This window comes from Melozone crissalis, unplaced genomic scaffold (assembly GCF_028551555.1).
Source record: "Melozone crissalis strain CALT ecotype California unplaced genomic scaffold, PUWL_Pcris_2 ptg000088l_1, whole genome shotgun sequence".
Taxonomy (NCBI): Eukaryota; Metazoa; Chordata; class Aves; order Passeriformes; family Passerellidae; genus Melozone; species Melozone crissalis.
The window spans coordinates 1,973,415-1,991,996 of NW_026535865.1; the positions used below are offsets into that span (position 1 = coordinate 1,973,415).

General features: G+C 55.6%; 1 protein-coding gene across 1 annotated transcript in view; it reads right to left on the reverse strand.

Moving 5' to 3' along the window:
- The window catches only part of REXO1 (RNA exonuclease 1 homolog), a 48,700-nt gene extending 38,626 nt beyond the window's left edge, over positions 1–10,074 (reverse strand). The window contains exon 1 of the mRNA XM_054291081.1: positions 9,872–10,074. Coding sequence (XP_054147056.1) covers positions 9,872–10,061 — 190 coding nt within the window. The 5' untranslated portion in view covers positions 10,062–10,074. The remainder of the gene's footprint in view (positions 1–9,871) is intronic.
- Positions 10,075–18,582: the final 8,508 nt, after the last annotated feature.

Below are 18,582 nucleotides of genomic sequence, written 5' to 3' on the forward strand. Positions count from 1 at the left end.
ACTCTGGGTTTGGGACATTTGGGAGGGTGGGATTGTTACTGCGGCAGCACCTGAGCTCCAATCACGATTTAAGGAAGTGAATTCCAAACTGGACAGCAAAGGAACCAATGGACAGAACTTTGGGAGGGGCTAAAGGGTTAAAAGGTGAAACCTCCACTGTGTGGGTGAGCACATGGTGGGAAAAATCCTCGGCTGCAGGTGCTGCAATATTTTTTCTATTCAGTCTGCTGTTGTATTTTTATAAGGTTTTAATAAACCTTTTAATTTTTTTGAAGTGAGAATCACTTCTCACAGGCAGTTTTGTCTCTGGTGCAGCAAAACAAGAATCTGAAAGGTCCTCAAGCCACTGAGCATGGCAGGGAGTCCCCAAGGACACCTGGGGCTGTCATTGCCTCCCACAGCAGCACCACCTCAATCCAGGGATGCAAAAGCCAGGACAGGATGACCTGGCCCACACCAACCCATCACTGCCACCCCTCCATGCCCAGAATCACTGACAGTCCCACCCACCCTGCTGCAGAACAGCATCAAGGTCTGTGAGACATTTTCCTAAGAGGAAATCACAGCACTGGCACATTTCTCCCATAAATTAGGAAAAATGTGAGAATCCCAACTGGCTGGATTGGCCAGGACAGGCAGAGGACAAAGACAGGCACCCAAAATACACCCTGACCCCACAGCCTGTCATGCACAGGCTGGAAGGAGTCTCAGTGTTTGAAAATCTGGATATTCACTGTTTGGGTTCTTTGGAGATCTTTCCACTCCCCTTCTCATTTTAGCTATAAAGTTACTCCTCAAAATACAGGAGAAGTTTAAATTCTGTTTGGGAAAAAAAAAAAAACAAACTTAACAGAGACTTGGTTTTTTCCTCTGAGGAAAAGGCCAGAAACCATTTCCACATCTCCTGTGTAATAAAATTAAGGATCTACTCAAAAATATAATTAGCAGAGCAAGTCTTCTTTTCAAAGAAAAAAAAAATTAAATATTTCAAGTATTCTGGTGACTTCTCTCCATTCAACTTCACCTTGAAAGCTTACTCCAACCAGCACAGTCACAAGCAGCACCACCAACCAGTCCTTTAATTTTCCAGCTTTTTTCTGCATGCTCCAGATAAGTTATCTTCTCAACACCTGTCTGATTCTTTAACTAGTGTGGGGGGAAAATTCCCGCTTGAGACAAGAAAAAAAGAAAAAAAACCCCACAAAACCCAAAACTCAACTATTTCAACTTAGTCACGACTGAACATTTGGAAAACAAAGTTAAAAGCTAAAGAAAAACAAACACCTTTCAAGCTGTATTATATTAAAATATTAAAACATTTAAGGTGTGATGTATGAAAAGCTAAAAGCAAAACTTCAACTGTTTTTAAAACCTGTCTGGCTTTAAACAATTCAAAAGCTGGAATTAAAACTCTGCAGCTCCTTTAGGTCTCGGACACCTGCAGCTCCACAGCCACTTTTAACCACAGAACCCAAAACCCCAGCACAAACCTCTCTTCAATAAAATCCCGAAATCCACAGGGGGATTAAAAACCTCATAAACCAAACCCTCCAAAGCCAATGTGGGCTTTTTGCACAGCATAATGAATATTCCAGAGGCAGGTGACACTCAGGTCCCTGCTCAATGAATGGCCACCATGCGAAGCCTCCCTGGAGAAGTCGCTTCAATCCAGCTGCTCCTTCCCAGACTCACCCCCCAAACCTCCACCAGCCCCGCAGGACTCCATAAACTCCAGGAAGAGTTACCTGAGCTGCCGGGGCTCGATAAGCACTGCAGGTATTTGTTCATGCCGGAGCTGCCCGGCCGGGCTGGCGGCAGCACGCGGTGCGCGGATGCTGACACAGCACTTTGTGAGCACCGGGGCAGGACCGGCCCCGGTCCCGCCTTCACCCGCCGGTGCTCCCGGCTCGGTGGGGCTCATCAGAGCTTCCCGAGCGCGTTGCTCTTTCCCAGCGCTGCTGCCCTCACCTTGGGGAGTTCCTGACCTCCTCCTCCTCTCCCCAGTCCCCACCTGCGGCTGCTTTCGCCTTGCGCTGAGCTCCGCACCCTGCGCGCAGCAGCGCCCCAAACATCCATCCCCGGCCGTGCCGAACCAAAGCCCGCAGCTCTGCAGCCCCCGGGACAGCGGGACAGGAGGTGGCACGGCTGGGACACAGCCTGGGCCAGCAGGGGAGGGGGTGGCACGGCTGGGACACGGCCTGGCGAGAAGGCGGCAGCGGTGGGACACAGCCTGGGCCAGCAGGACAGGACGTGGCAGCGCTGGGACACAGCCTGGGGAGGAGGTGACACGGGCCAGCAGGGCAGGGACACAGCCTGGGCCAGCAGGAGAGAGAGTGGCACGGCTGGGACACAGCCTGAGGAGGGGGTGACACGGCTGGGAGCCGGCCTGGGGAGGAGGTGGCGGCGCTGGGACACAGCCTGGGCCAGCAGGACAGGACGTGGCAGCGCTGGGACACAGCCTGGGGAAGAGGTGACACGGGCCAGCAGGGCAGGGACACAGCCTGGGCCAGCAGGAGAGAGAGTGGCACGGCTGGGACACAGCCTGGGCCAGCAGGGGAGGGGGTGGCAGGGTAGGAACACAGCCTGGGGAGGAGGTGACACGGCAGGGACACGGCCTGGGCCAGCAGGGGAGGAGGTGACATGGCAGGGACACAGCCTGGGCCAGCAAGACAGCAGGTGGCACGGCCGGGACACAGCCTGGGGAGGAGGTGGCGGCGCTGGGACACAGCCTGGGCCAGCAGGGCAGGAGGTGGCACGGCTGGGACACAGGCTGGGGAGGAGGTGACACGGCCGGGACACAGGCTGGGGAGGAGGTGACACGGCCAGGACAGGCTGGCCCTGCCTGTCGCTGTCTGCCCCAGCCCACGGGAGCCACCCGGCGTCTCCGCCCCGCCCAGCACAGAACGCTCCGGGAAGCGCTGGATTACTGAATTGTGCTTCCCAATGGGGCGGCGGGGCTTGGCTGGAGATTAAAAACATAAATTAGAGGAAGCGTTCACATGTCAGGGAGGAGAGGAGTTTTTCAATCCCGGGATTGCAAACACAGGGCGGGCAGAGAGGAGCCAGGGACTCACCAGCACTGGCACAACTCCAGCTGTGCCAAACCCAAAATCCTGCTGGCTTGATGAGATCTGCTCCCACCTCCTGCTTTTCACACACCTGGAACTGCCCCACGTGGGGAGACTCAGATGCAGGGCAGAATCTCCCCACAGCCACAGAAAAACCAAATATGAGAAGTGTCCTGTGAGGCTTGATGGAGATCTGCTCCCACCTCCTGTTTTCCACACATCTGGAACTGCCCCACGTGGGGAGACTCAGATTTTTAGGGGGTAATTTCCCCACAGCCACAGAAAAACCAAACATGGAAGTGTCCTGTGAGGCCACACTGATATCCTGGCACTAAGGGCACCTGCACCTGCCCACCCACAGGAACACCCCAAAAACAGCACAGGGAAATCACCACAAACCCCAAACTGCTGAAAAGACTCATCCCGACCTCATCACGAGCTGGTTCTTCACTCTTCATTTCAAAACTTGGTTAAAAATAAAATCCACTGGTGGCATTTTGGTAATTATTCTCCTAAACACAGATGTGGGGGGAAAGCAGAATTGATGCCCCCTCCCAGTTCAGACTGGAGCACCCAACACTGAACACCTGCTTTGCTCTGTCAGTGAAATGATACTGAAAACACTTGGGGTTCCACTTCTGCTGCAGCAAATACAGTAATGAAGCTCTCTGCTGAGATGATCGTGCACAACATCAGCTCCAGGAAGGAAAATGCACTGGGAAAGATGTTTTTTCATCTCTTCTACAACACAGTGTGAACATGGCCTGCAATGTGAGTCATGCCAAGGCTCTAAATCCCAGCCTGTGCCAAGGCTGCTCCCACAAACAGGCACAGCCCCTCAGCAGTGAGGAACTCAACAATGGCCCTGACCATATGGGGTGATTAAAGATGGGTTTTAACTTCTAAAAAGCCTCTCTAGGTTTTACAGAGTATCACAGAACCACAGAATGTCCTCAGTTGGAAAGGACCCACAGGGATCATCAGCCCAGCCCTGTCCCTGCACAGCCACCCTGTCGCAGACATCTTTTATGAAAAATCCTTTCCTTTGGATTTTTCCTCCTGAGAAGCTGAGAAGCCTCAGGAATAAAATGCAAACATTGATTATCTGCTGCTGTGGAATGCAACAGGTGCATCTGTGATTGGTCTGATGTGGTTGTTTCTAATTAATGGCCAATCACAGTCAGCTGGCTCAGACAGAGAGCCCGAGCCACAAACCTTTGTTATCATTCCTTCTTATTCTATTCTTAGCCAGCCTTCTGAGGAAATCCTTCCTTCTAGCATAGTTTTAATGTAATATATATCATAAAATAATAAATCAAGCCTTCTGAAACATGGAGTCAAACTCTTCCCTCAACCTGAGACCCCTGTGAGCACTGTAACACCACCCCAACACCCCCACCCTGAGCACCCCTGGCAGCTCCTGGAGCTCTGGCAGCCTTGGCACCATTCCCTGGGCAGCCTGGGCAGTGCCCAGCACCTTTGGGGGGATCATCCTGGTCACAGCCATCCTCTGTGGCTGCTTTTGGGCAGAAGAAGGGAGAGGTGAAATGATCCTTGCACCAGTGACAGGATCCAGAGTTAAAGCTGGGGAGATAAGCCCAAGGATTTCTCCACACTTGACCTGAGCCCCACAGTGTTACAGCACTTCACTGTGTCAATCACACAGAGGAGCAGAACTCTGTCCCTGACACCTCCCACAGATTTGATCCAGGTCTAACCAGCAAAGCTTTGTAAACCCAGAGAGAAAACTGCTCCACAAGCTTTGGGCCACATCAGAAAACTGCTGAGCAGCTCAGTGCACCCCACTGCAGAACAAAATACTTCAGGCAGGGTGCTGAAAGCCTGGCTGGCTCTTCCCATCCCACAAGAACACAAGGATCAGGACCTGAGGGAGTGGCTGCAGCTGTGCCAGGCCTTGGCATGGAGCTCAGGGCAAGGTTCTGCCCCCCGAGGCTGCTGGGCACTGCCCAGGCTGCCCAGGGAATGGTGCCAAGGCTGCCAGAGCTGCAGGAGCTCCCAGGGCTGCTCAGGGTGGGGGCGTTGGGGTGGCTGTGCAGGGACAGGGGCTGGATTTGATGACCCCTGTGGGTCCTTTCCAGCTCTGCACATTCCAGGATTCTGTGATCAATGCAGACAAAAGAGCTCAGAGCTCCAGACCTGGGTGCAGCTTTCTGCTCTGGGTTCAAAAACATCCACCTCCAAACCACCCCCAGACAGCATCAAACCAGCAAACCAGGGCTGCCTACCTTAAGATATTTATGAAGAGCTGTATTATGCCTCTTTTATGTCTTTCAGCATACTCAGGACCTCGACTTTAAAGAGAGACCTATTTTTCCCCTCTACAGCTCTTGAAAAGACGCTTTTAGGACTGAAGGCAGCTCTTCCCTCCTCCTTACAGTGCACGCTTTCAAAGCACTTCACACACATTCAATAATCTTTTCATCCTGCTCTGAAGCAGGTGGTTTTTAGTCGTCTCAGAGATGGAAAAAGCACTTCAGCCAAGTCAGGATGAGAATTTGCAATCTCCAGATTCCCAGTCCTGGACAGAAAACCCCATCAGCCTCAGCACAGGATTTTCACAAACCTCTAAGGCACCCATATTCTGTTACCACACAGGTAATTCCTGCAATAAAACACTGGAATAGATTTCCCACATCAAGCATTCCACGTTTCAGACCCCAGCTCAAATGTGCCCCTGTCTCAACATGTTTGTATTTATGGATCTGCTTCCAGATAAAGGGAAAAGGGGAAAGGGAAAGGGAAAGGGAAAGGGGAAGGAGGAACGGAAAGGGGAAGGGAAAAGGAAAAAGGGGAAAGGGAAAAGGGAAAAGGGAAAAGGGAAAAGGGAAAAGGGAAAAGGGAAAAGGGAAAGAGGAAAAGGGAAAGGAACTCCTGACAATCCAGCAGCAGTCAGGGAAAACTCAGTCCTGCTCCTGCAGATCTCCAAGGGGAATAGAGGGCTCTGCACCACTCCCCCCCAGCACTGTGTGTGCAAAACAGGAATAATTTCTGAACACCTGAACCTTGGGAAGCCTGGAGCAGTGAGGGTGGGCAAAAAAAGGGGGGAAACAGTGCTGCATCCCACTAATTCCTCTTTCCAGGTCCTCTCTGCTGCACCTGGCATAAGTGCATGTCCTCCCCCTCCCACAACCTGCCAGGGCCAGCTCCACTTGCAGTTTTCAAAAGCTCCTTTTAAAGCTACGAAATTGCACCAAGAGTTTTGGGGTTCCTGCCAATCCTCTGGTGATCCTCAAACATCAAAGCCAGCCCCAGCCTCAAATCAATATGCTTAACAGGCTGCTCCCTTAGATGTTATCCTTTTTTTCTAGGCACCATCCCAGAAAACACCAATCTGTGCTGTGGCTCTTGGTGTAGAAACCAACCTGCCTTGGCAAAAAAAATAAAAATGACATTTTTAAAGCTTCTCTATCGAGTGATGTGATTAAATAGGTCAGACCTGCCCATGTGCATGGTTAGGAAGCTACTTCAAAACAAAACAGGCAGTTCCCCTGGCAGGGAGCAAGCCCTGGGGGATGGAGAAGCTGCTCCCAGAAGATGGTTGCCAGGTTCTGGCTGAGCTACTGCACCCTCTAGTGTAAAACCTCCAGATCCTTGAGGGCCAGGAGCCTCGGGCAGGCAGGGAATGAGAGGAGCACTTCAGCCAGAATCCTTCCCAGGAAACTGAGCCAAGCACTGCAAAATAACTGCAAAAGTCTCTCCTGCCCCTACAGGAATCAGGAACATTTTGTGATAAGCTGGAGTCTGTTCTAAAAGCCTGAGACTGCAGCAGGTCCATTGCTCATGTCCCATTTCTCAGTTGGAATCACAGAAACCCAGAATGGTTTGGGTTGGGAGGGACCTCAAAGCCCATCCAGTGCCACCCCTGCCATGGCAGGGACACCTCCCACTGTCCCAGGCTGCTCCCAGCCCTGCCCAGCCTGGCCTTGGGCACTGCCAGGGATCCAGGGGCAGCCCCAGCTGCTCTGGGAAATCCATTCCAGGGATGGATTCCACAATTCCTGATTCCCAATCTCCCACCCAGCCCTGCCCTGTGGCAGTGGGAGCCATTCCCTGTGTCCTGTCCCTGCAGGCCTTGTCCCCAGTCCCTCTGCAGCTCTCCTGGAGCCCCTTCAGGCCCCAAAAGGGGCTCTGAGGTGTCCCTGGAGCCTTCTCCTGTCCAGGTGAGCAGGCCCAGCTGTGCCAGGCTGGCTCCAGAGCAGAGGGGCTCCAGCCCAGGCAGCATCTCCGTGGCTCCTCTGGCCTGGCTGCAGCAGCCCCACGTCCTCCTGCTGCTGTTGCCCAGGGCTGGGGCAGCTCTGCAGCCAACACAGAACCAACATTAAAAAATGTCTGGAGGCAAACCCTGAACTGAGACAGAACTCCCAGCTCCCTGTTATGCCAGCTGTGCCATGTGCTGCATGCCAAGGGTTTGGCAAAGAGGCAGGAACAGGCTCTGAGCTGCCTGCAGGGAGCAGTGCCTGGAGCTCAGCCTCGTCATCCTGCTCCTTCCACAAATGACAGAACCTTCCCCTGGGAAATCAGACCCACACTGGGGCTCTTCTGTGCCAAAAGACTCTCCTAAGTGCTGTAGATTAGGTTGGAAATGAAGAAAATATAGAAATTATATAGAATAGATTCTATACAAGAATTTCTATTGAGAAATAAGTATAGAATATTAAGACTATAAGAATAAGAATTTCTAATAAGAATTTCTATAAGAATTTCTAATAAGAATTTCTAATAAGAATTTCTAATAAGAATTTCTAATAAGAATTTCTATAAGAAATTCTATAAGAAATTCTAATAAGAAATTCTAATAAGAAATTCTGTAAGAATCTCTATAAGAATCCCTATAAGATTCCCTATAAGAATCCCTATAAGAAATTATTTAAGAAATTCTATAAGAAATTCTGTAAGAAATTCTATAAGAATCTCTATAAGAATCTCTATAAGAATCCCTATAAGAAATTATTTAAGAAATTCTATAAGGTTCTATAAGAAATTCTATAAGAATTTGTTCTATAAGAAATTCTGTAAGGATCTAGAAGAAATTCTATAAAGAAATTAAGAATATAGAGAATACAGATGATATAGAATACAAAATATATAGAATATAGGGTTAAGAAAATATATTTCTTTCATAGAAAAAGTTGTCAAGCACAGCAGCACCTGGTGCAGGCCAAAATGAGCAATTCCAGTTCCAAAACTGACATTTCACTCAGATATTTAAAAACCTGCAGGAACAGCACACTGAAAGATAATTATAACATCATCTAAAGAACCATCCTAAAGCATTCTAGGGAGCTTTTAAAATTTGAAAGAACACCAAAATTTGCCAAAAAACTTTGTCTTTCTAACAATTATCTGCCTGTGACAGCCCTAAGAATGATTCTTTTATTTTAAACTAAACTAGTAGTGATGGTAAGCTGGCCTGGTAACCAGGAGACATCAATAATGAATCCTCTTCCAAACTTGAGAGCAACCCAAAGTTAAATAAGCACACAAAAAACATAAACTAGGCTTTGTTTTGGCAATTTCTGCTTCAGATTATTAGAAACTGTCCACACCAGCATTATTATCCTATTATACCTAACAGAAATAAAGCTTTCACATAAAGAAAGCCAGCAGGGCTCTTCTGGGGAGAAGAATGCAGGCTTTTTTCTGCCAATAAATCAGCAGAACGGCAAATAATGTGAATAAATGACAAGAGCTGCTGGAAGAAGGGCCAACAATAGCTCACTATTGATCCTGGTGGGTCTGTTCCAGCTCAGGATATTCCAGGACTGCCTGAATCACTGGGGGTTTGTGCCAGGCTGCCTTTGAGAGCCTGGCAGTGCCCTGTGCCCCACAAGCTCCTCATGGGCTTGGAGCACTGCCCCAGCACGTTCTGATAATCCCAGTATGGACCACTGGGGACCACTGCCCCAGCACATTCCAGTATTCCCAGTATGGACCACTGCCCCAGCATGTTCTGATAATCCCAGTCTGGACCACTGGCCCAGCACATTCTGATATTCCCAGTATGGACCACTGTGGACCACTGGCCCCAGCATGAATCACTGCCCCAGCACGTTCTGATATTCCCAGTATGGAGCACTGGCCCAGCACATTCCAGTATTCCCAGTATGGACCACCATGGATCACTGGCCCAGTATGGCTCACTGCCCCAGCACATTCCAGTATTCCCAGTATGGACCACTGCCCCAGCCCCCAGTACGGACCACCACCCCCAGCATGGATCAACCCCTGGCACGGACACGGGGGGTTCTGGCTGACCACGGTCCCCCAAAGAGCCCAGCCCGGGTCCTGCCTCCCGCCCCAGGCGGCTCCAGGATCTAACGGGAGCTGTCAGCAGCTCTGGAACCGGCCTGACACCTCAGCCCCACGTGAGCCCAGCGCCCGGAGCGACAAAGAACGGGACCGGGGCAGCGCCGGGGCTGTCCCGGAGCCTCGGGACGCTGCTCGCCAACACCCGGTGGGATCGCACCGAGCCCAGCCACCCTCAGCGCTGAGGCTCCTTCAAACCCTCCCGGGCCCCGGGGCGAACTGACAGCCACGGGCAGGGCTGGGCTTGGCCGGTGACACCGGCAGGCCGCGGGATCTGCACTGCGGAGGGGCTTGGGGGCTGAGCCAGGCCTTGAACGGCGGGCAGGCGGCAGGGGAGGCGGCCAGACACGGGTCTGCCCTCACCGGGGGAAAACACACGGGGCAGGGGGAGAAAGCACGACCGGGCCGGGAACGGCCGCACTCGGGGACGGGGCCGCGGGAAGGTGAGGGGGCACCGCGGCCGGGCCGGGCCGTACCTGCGCCGTGTCCGAGCGGGAGCCCCACGCTGGGGTCGCCTGAGGCTCCGGAGGCTCCGCACGGCGCCGGGGCCACCGGGGGGTGGCGGAAATGGCAGTAGGGCCTGCGGCACCCCCGGCCCGGCCCCGACCCCCCGGCGTTGAGGAACGGGCAGTCGATGCCGCGGAAGTAGCCGGTGGATCTGAGCATCCCGCCGGCTGCGGGGCGGGAGCGGGGCCGGGCGGGCGGAGGAGCCGCGGGCGGCCGGGACGCGCTCCCGCCTCACACGGCCGGTACCGGCCCCGCCGCCATCTTGGGAGCGCCGGGCGCGGCAGCGAGGACCCCGCGACGCCGCTGCCCGCACAGGGCTGCCCGCGGCGCGCCTGACAGCGGGGCGGGGCGGGCGGGGCTGAGGGAGGGGCGGGAACGGCCACGGGACCGGGAATGGCCTGAGGGGGATCGGGAATGGCCTGAGGGGCATCCAGAGTAGCCTGAGGGGATCAGGAGTGTCCTGGGGGGGATCCGGAGTGTCCGGGGGGGTTCGGGAATGGCCTGAGGGGGACCGGGAATGGCCTGAGGGGGACCGGGAATGGCCTGAGGGAAATCGGGAATGGCCTGAGAAGGATCTGGAGTGTGCTGAGGGGGACCCGGAGTGTGCTGAGGGGAATCCGGGCTGTCCTGAGGGGGATCCGGAGTGTCCTGAGGGGGATCCGGAGTTTCCTGAGGGGGATCAGGAACGTCCTGAGGGGGATCGAGAATGGCCTGAGCAGGCTCCGGAATGTCCTGAGGGGGATCTGGAATATCACGAGGGGGATCCGGAGTGTCCTGAGGAGGATCCGCAGCGATCATGGATCCAGCCCCTGTCCCTGCACAGGCACCCCAATACCCCCACCCTGAGCAGCCCTGGGAGCTCCTGCAGCTCTGGCAGCCTTGGCACCATTCCCTGGGCAGCCTGGGCAGTGCCCAGCAGCCTCGGGGGGCAGAACCTTGCCCTGAGCTCCATGCCAAGGCCTGGCACAGCTGCAGCCCTTGCTGGGCTCCTGTCCCTGTGCCAGAGCAGAGCTCAGCCCCTGCCCCTGTGCCTGCCCTGGGGAGGAGCTGCAGCCCCCGAGGAGCCTCCCCTCAGTCTCCTGGGCTGCAGCTTCAGCTGCTCCCGTTCCCTCGGGCCCGGCCGGGCTGCAGGGCCGCCATGCAGAGCCAGCGCTCTCAGGGCTGCTCAGGGTGGGATTGTTTGGTATCTGCAGGGCTGGGAGTTGGACTCAATGATCCTTATGGTTCCCTCACATCTCAGGAAATTGTTTTGTATTACTGAATTTTTTATTTTATTTTTATTCCCTAATGAAGAACTGCTATTCTTATTCCCATATCTTTGCCTGAGAGCCTCTTAATTTCACAATTGTAACAATTCGGAGGGAGGGGGTTTACATTTCCCATTTCAGGGAGGCTCCTGCCTTCCTTAGCACACACCTGTCTGTTCAAACCCAGACTGGGGCATCCACAGCTCCTGGGAATCCCCTGGCACTGCCCCTGGTGGGTGCTCAGAGCAGGGAGACTCCACCTGCAGCAGGTGAGGAAGGTGAACAAGGAGGAGCTGGCCTTGGCCAAAGGGAGGGACGAGGGAAAGATTACAGAGCTGTGTTTTGTAATAGTGTTAAGTGAAAAAAACTTCACTTTGTTTTCCAAATTTGGCCCAGGCTGCTGCCTCCTCCTGCCCATTGCTCCCATGGCATCCCAGCAGAGCCCAGGGACCAGCACTGAGCAGAACTAGCAGCTGCTGCCCCTGGGACAGCTGAATCATCCCTAAAGAGCTTCTAAAAAACAGGAAACCTCAGGAGGTAAGCTGCCTTCCCTCGGCCAGAAACCCTGCCCTGGTACTGGGGAGGGCTGTGCTGAGACCCCCACCCAGAACTCCCCACCAGGCCTGGGAGAGCAGGCTCACCTCCCCCCACAAAAACAGAGTGGTTTCATTTTTATAGTGTGGTTAAATCTATTTTATAGATCTTCAGCTGTAACAGAGAAACTTCAAGAAAGACACACACATAAAAGTTCAGATACATGGGGTATTTCCCTGCTTTATCATTCTCATCCTGTGCTTCTTCAAGTCACAAACCAGCAAAATGAAATGGTATAAATGAAATGAAATGAAATAAAAAATAAAATAAAAAAATAAGAAGCAATAAAAAGGTAAAATAAGAAATAGAATAAAGTAAAATAAAGTAAAAGAAAATAAAATAAAAGATAAAATAAGACAAAATAAGAAATAAAATAAGATAAAATAAGAAATAGAATAAAATAAAGTAAAATAAAATCATAAATAAAATAAAATAGAAATAAAATAAGATAAGATAAAATAATAAATAAAATAAAATAAAATAAATTAAAATAAAATAAAATAAAATAAAATAAAATAAAATACTTGTTTCTGCCCAGGCCTGGAGGCCCCCACATGGAAATCCTTCCCAAAATCGATGCTGGTTTTGCTGTTGCCTCCTCACTAGCTCAGGTTACTGGGGTGCCCACTCAGCTCCCAGTCAGGAGCCCTGGGAAAGCTCCCGAGGGTCCCTGTGTGCACCCAGGCAGCTCCTCTGGAAGCAGCACCCCCAAATTCCCTCCAGCCCTGCCAGGACCTGAACCCCCCCCAGTGTCCTGGACTGACCAAGGGACCCCCAAACCTGACCCAGCTCCTCAGAGCTCCCGAGCCTCTGCAGAGAAGGGAGGGGACCCCCAAACAGTGAGGGGGACCCCAGACAGTGAGGGGGACCCCCACCGAGTGAGGGGACCCCAGACAGAGGCTCTGATTCCAGGGGAGGAGGGGATGGGCTGGGGCAGGGGGGCACAGCACAGGGTGGGGCTGTCCCTGACCCTGCAGGGACACAGGGACAGGGGGTGGCCCTCGCTGCCCCAGGAGAGCCAGGCAGGGGCAATGTCACTGCAGAGTCACCCCTGGCACTGCCCTTCCTGCTGCTGGGGGACACAGGGACCTGTCCCCTGTGACAGGGAGATACCACATTGTGCTGGGTGACACTGGGATCTGTCCCCAGTGACACCACACTGTGCTAGGGGACACAGGGTGACACACTGTGCTGGGGAACAGTGACCTAGAGACCTGTTCCCAGTGACAGGGGGATACACTGTGCTGGGGGACAGTGACACAGGGACGTGTCCCCAGTGACACCACACTGTGCTGGGGGACACAGGGTGACAGAGAGACACATTGTCCTGGGTGACAGTGACACAGGGACCTGTCCTCTGCAACAGGAGACATCACACTGTGCTGGGGGACACAGGGACCTGTCCCCTATGACAGGGGGGCACCACAGGGTGCTGAGTGACACAGAGTGGCAGAGAGACACCACACTGTGCTGGGGGACACAGGGTGACACAGGGACCTGTCCCCAGAGACAAGGGGACACCACACCATGCTGGGTGACACAGGGACCTGTCCCCTGTGACAGGGACACACCACACTGTGCTGAGTGACACAGGGTGACACATTGTGCTGAGGAACAGTGACACAGGGACCTGTCTCCTGTGACAGGGGGACACCACACTGCGCTCATACTATGCTGGGTGACACAGGGTGACACAGGGACCTGTCCCCAGTGATAGGGACACACCCCACTGTGCTGGGGGACACAGGGACCTGTCCTGGTGCCAGGGTGGCCTCACTCCTTGCTGGGTGTCCCCACACCCAGGCCCAGCTGTGGCCCAGGAGCAGCCCCAGGGCTGCCAGGGGGTCACTGCTGGGTCCCTTCCCAGAGCTCAGATCCAGCCTGGAGCTGGGGGGTCCCCTGGGATCCATCCCCACCCTCCAGCCCTGCCCCTGCCTGCTCCCTGCCCTGCCATCCACCCCAGCTGGGGAATAGGGTCGAGTTTTGGGAGAAGAACCCAAAAAAATGGAAACCAGACACTGGTGTGAGCAGAGCCTCCCCCAGAGACCCCCAGTCCCTGCTCCTTGCTCTGCATCACCTCCTCTGAGCTCCCAGGATGAGTTTCTGCTCCCATGGGGGAGATTTTCTCTGAATCCTCATGGGAACATTTCCAGCCTCAGCACGAGGTGCCAGGGGGGGGGTTTGTGGAGCTGGAGAGGGGAACAGAGCTGGGAGAGCAGGAGCTGCCAGGACATCCTCACCTGGGTCACACCTGCACAGGGATGGGCTCAGCAGGACGGTGACATCGCTCCCAGCACTCCCAGTGCTCCCAGCACCTCACCCTGCTCCCGCCCTACATTTAACAGCCCATGGTCATGTCCCCCATGGGAGTTCCTTCCCAGGCAGGGGTTCTCTGTGACACCCCATAATGCCATCCACATCCTGGGCAATGGCCTGGCTGCTGCCCCCCCTGCCCAGCCCCAGCCCCAGCCCACGGGGTACCAGCCACCCCAAAGGGATGCTCCAGCTCCCCACGGTTCTTCTGGGCCCCCAAAGGGATCCTTTCCCTTCCCTAGGGGATGTTCCAGCTCCTCAGAGGTATTTCCAGCTCCACACAGTTCTTCTGGCACCCCAAAAGGATCCTTTGCCTTCCCAAGGGGATGATCCAGCTCCCCATGGGTGTTTTGAGCTCCCCACAGTTCTTCTGGCACCCCAAAGGGATGCTTTCCCTCCCCCACAGGTGTTTCCAGTTCCCCACATTCTTCTGGCACCCCAAAGGGATGCTCTCCCTTCCCCAGGAGATGCTTCAGCTCCCCATGTTCTTCTGGGCCCCCAAAGGGATCCTTTCCCTCCTGAGGAGATGCTCCAGCTCCCCAGGGGTGTTTCCAGCTCCCTACAGATGTTTCCAGCTCCTCACATTTCTTCTGCCACCCCAAAGGGATGCTCCAGCTCCCCACAGGTGTTTCCAGCTCCCCACATCCTTCTGGCACCCCAAAAGGATGCTTGCCCTTCCCCAGGGGATGCTCCAGCTCCCCATAGTTCTTCTGGCACCCCAAAGGATGCTCCAGGTCGCCATGGGTATTTCCAGCTCCCTACAGTTCTTCTGACACCCCAAAGGGATCCTTTTCCTTCCCCAGGAGATGCTCCAGCTCCCCACAGGGGTTTCCAGCTCCCCACAATTCTTCTGCACCCCCAAAGAGATCCTTTCCCTTCCCTAGGGAATGCTCCAGGTCCCCACAGTTCTTCTGGCACCCCAAAGGGATCCTTTCCCTTCCCCAGGGGATGCTCCAGCTCCCCATGGTTGTTTCCAGCTCCCCATAATTCTTCTGGAACCCCAAAAGGATCCTTTCCCTTCCCCAGGGGATGCTCCAGCTCCCCACAGGTGTTTCCAGCACCCCACTGTTCCTCTGGCACCCCAAAGGGATGCTCTCCCTTTCCCAGGGGATGCTCCAGCTCCCCACAGCTGTTCCTGGCACACCAAGGGGCTGCATCCCAACCCCTCCTCCAGGACGTTCTGGTCCCTCTATGGGATTTTCACCCCCAGGATGTTCCTAAGGGGATGCTCTGCCCCCTACAAGGATGCTTTGCCGCAAGGGGCTGCTCCCAGCCCCACAAGGGGATGCTCTGCCCCCCAAGGAACATTTCCGTCCCGCAGGGTGTCCCAGCCCGGTGCGGGGTCCCAGCCGAGCTGTCCTGGCGCTGTCACCGCGGGGCTGTGGCGGCCCGTGGGCCTCCCTTGGCCGTCCCAGCCTCCAGGAACGCTCAGGCATAGGATGACAAAGGGAAGCTCACAGGGGGCAGCGGGCCCGGCCCCGCGCTCCTGCGAGAGCTCCTGCGGACAGAGGAGAGACGGGAGGGGACAGCGAGGGGGGGCTGGGGGATCCCGGGGAGCTGGGGAATGTGGGGAGCTGAGGGATCCTGGGAAGTTGGGGGATCCCGAGGAGATGGGGGGGATGTGGGGAGCTGGGGGGATCTGGAGAGCTGGGGAATCCCAGGGAGCTGGGGGATCCCAAGGAGCTGGGGAATGTGGGGAGCTGGGGGAATTTGGGGAGTTGAGGGATCTGGGGAGCTGGGGAATCCGAGGGAGTTGGGAGATCTGGGGAGCTGGGGGGATTCTGGGGAGGTGGGGGATGTGGGGAGCTGAGGGATCCTGGGAAGTTGGGGGATCCCGAGGAGATGGGGGGGATGTGGGGAGCTGGGGATGTGGGGAGCTGGGGGGATTTTGGGGAGCTGGGGCATCCCAAGGAGCTGGGGAATGTGGGGAGCTGGGGGAATTCGGGGAGTTGAGGGATCTGGGGAGCTGGGGGGATTCTGGGGAGCTGGGGAATCCCAGGGAGTTGGGGGACCTGGGGAGCTGGAGGATCCCGGGGATCTGGGGTAATCCCAGGGAGCCGAGGGATCCTATGGCATCCTGGGGTTCCCATGGAGCCAGGGGAGCTGGGGGGTCAGAGGGAGCTGCAGATTCTGGGGCTGCCCCACATCTCCAGGAGGTGAAAGCAGCCCTGGGTGTCCCTGGCACAGCCCTGGCAGGGCTGCTTTGGGAGGTGCAGGGACTGCTGTGGAACCCAGGGTGAGGAGAGGGGCAGAGAGGATGTGTGCACATCTGTGTGTGTGAGTGTGTGAATGTGTCTAAGTATCTATCTGTGTGTGAGTGCACATCTGTGTGAGTGTGTGAGTGTACATCTGTGTGTGTAAATGCACATCTGTGTGAGTGCACATCTGTGTTTGAGTGCACATCTGTGTGAGTACATATCCGTGTGTGTGAGTGCATATCTGTGTGTGTGTGTGTGTGTGTGTGTGTGTGTGCACATCTGTGTCTGTGCAGGTCCCTGTGTGTCTGTGGACACCTCCTGTGCGTGTGTGCAGATCTCAGCAGGGCTGTGCACATTCCTGTGCGTGTGCACACGTGTGCAGGGGCCCCTGTGTGCACACCTGTGCATGCACACGTGTGTGCTGTGTGCCCACCTGTACACAGGCAGAGCAGCTTGGGGCCATCCCATGGATTCCCACCCAGGCCCAGGGGCCCAACCCAGCTCAGGGACCTTCATGAACCGCAACCACCACCTGCCACCCCTGGCCCAGCCCCAGCCAGCAGGGTGCCCCCCTGGATTCTGGGTGCCACTCATGAGTTCTGGGTGCCCCCTCAAGGTTGTGGGTGCCCTCAGGGTTGTGATGTCCCCAGGGTTCTGGGAGTCTCCAGGGCTGTGGATGCCCTCTCAAGGATGTCCCCAGGGCTGTGGGTGCCCTCTCAGGATGTCCCCAGGGCTCTGGGTGTCCTCTCAGTGTGTCCCCAGGGCTCTGGGTGCCCTCTCAGGGTGTCCCCAGGGCTATGGGTATCCCCAGGGTTCTGGGAGTCCCCAGGGCTGTGATGTCCCCAGGGCCATGGGTGCCCTCTCAGGGTGTCCCCAGGGCTGTGATGTCCCCAGGGCCGTGGGTGCCCTCTCAGGTGTCCCCAGGGCCGTGGGTGCCCCCCTGCCCCCCTGCCCGTGTCTCACCAGGGAGGTGCCGCCGGTGTCGCGGTGCAGCCTCGGGCTCGTCGGGCTCTGCGCTGCTCGGGGAGGGGGACACAGCTCTGCTCCCCCAGCTCTGCCCCCACAGCTCTGCCCCCACAGCTGTCCCCATTGTCCCCACTGTCCCTAAGGCCTCCACCTCACTCAGCAGAGCCAACACATTCCCCCCTCTCCTTGTCCTTTCTGTCTCCTTCCCTCCACCTCAGCCAGCACCGCGCTGTTCTCTCACCCTGGCATCCTCTCCCAATGCTGCCCCTTCTCCCAGCCCGACCTCCGAGGGATCCTTCCCCTCTGCCCTTTTATACCGTCTTTGTTCATATGACAAGCACGTGGAAAACCAGAGCAGAGCTTGGAAAAAAGCTCCTTAAGTTGCTTTAATTCAGTTTCCTGGATCCCATGACTGAGCTCGGCCTCTGAGCAAGGTCTCATGACTGTGGCACGCAGGCCCCGGCCATCAAAAGCCTCATTTATGCCCCAAAAGAGACTTAAACCCCTCTTGGCCGGACCCAACGTCCCCCATGCCCAGCCTGGGCCCCTGGGCCCCCCGGCTGGGGACTCCAAACCGGCCAGAGGGACACCTGCCCTGACCCTGCCCTGCTCTGGCCACAGGAGGGACTCTGGGGACACTCAGGGCCTTGGCTCTGCCTGTCCCCTCCAGGAAAGGACACTGCAGAGTCCCCATCCAGGGACCAAAACTGTCCAGCCCTGTCCCCCACCCAGTGCCCTTCCTTCACCTCAAGCTGCAGCACCAGAGGAGGGGACAGAAGTGTGATCCCAGAGGGGACAGAAGTGCCATCCCAAAGGGGACAGAAGTGTGATCCCAAAGGGGACAGAAATGCCATCCCAAAGGGGACAGAAATGCCATCCCAAAGGGACAAAAACCCTGTCCCAGAGGGGACAGAAGTATGATCCCAGAGGGGACAGAAGTGCCATCCAAAAGGGACAGGATGTGATCCCAAAGGGGACAGAAGTGCCATCCCAGTGGCTCGTGGCCCAGTCTGACCCCATGTGGGGGCTCCTGTGCCCAGGACCCCCAGCCCACGCCCCCTGAGGCCCCTGCAGCTCTCATGGGCTGAGTGCTCCTCTGTCCCTCCCTGCTGCAGCTGCTGAGTGGGGATGGAGCCTCATCCTGGGCCAGATCCAGACCCTGATCCCAGTCAGGGCTCCCCACCATGGAGGTGGCACCCAGCAGTGCCCATCTCCATGGACTCCCATACTCCCAGCCTGCCTCTGGACTTTGGGGATCAGGCTGAACTTTCCTGACCTTTTGCCTTTGTTTTAGACTCAGACACAGGAAAAACAACCTCGAGCCACCTCAACATCCCCCCAAAGCCAAGGAGCTCTGAGCTA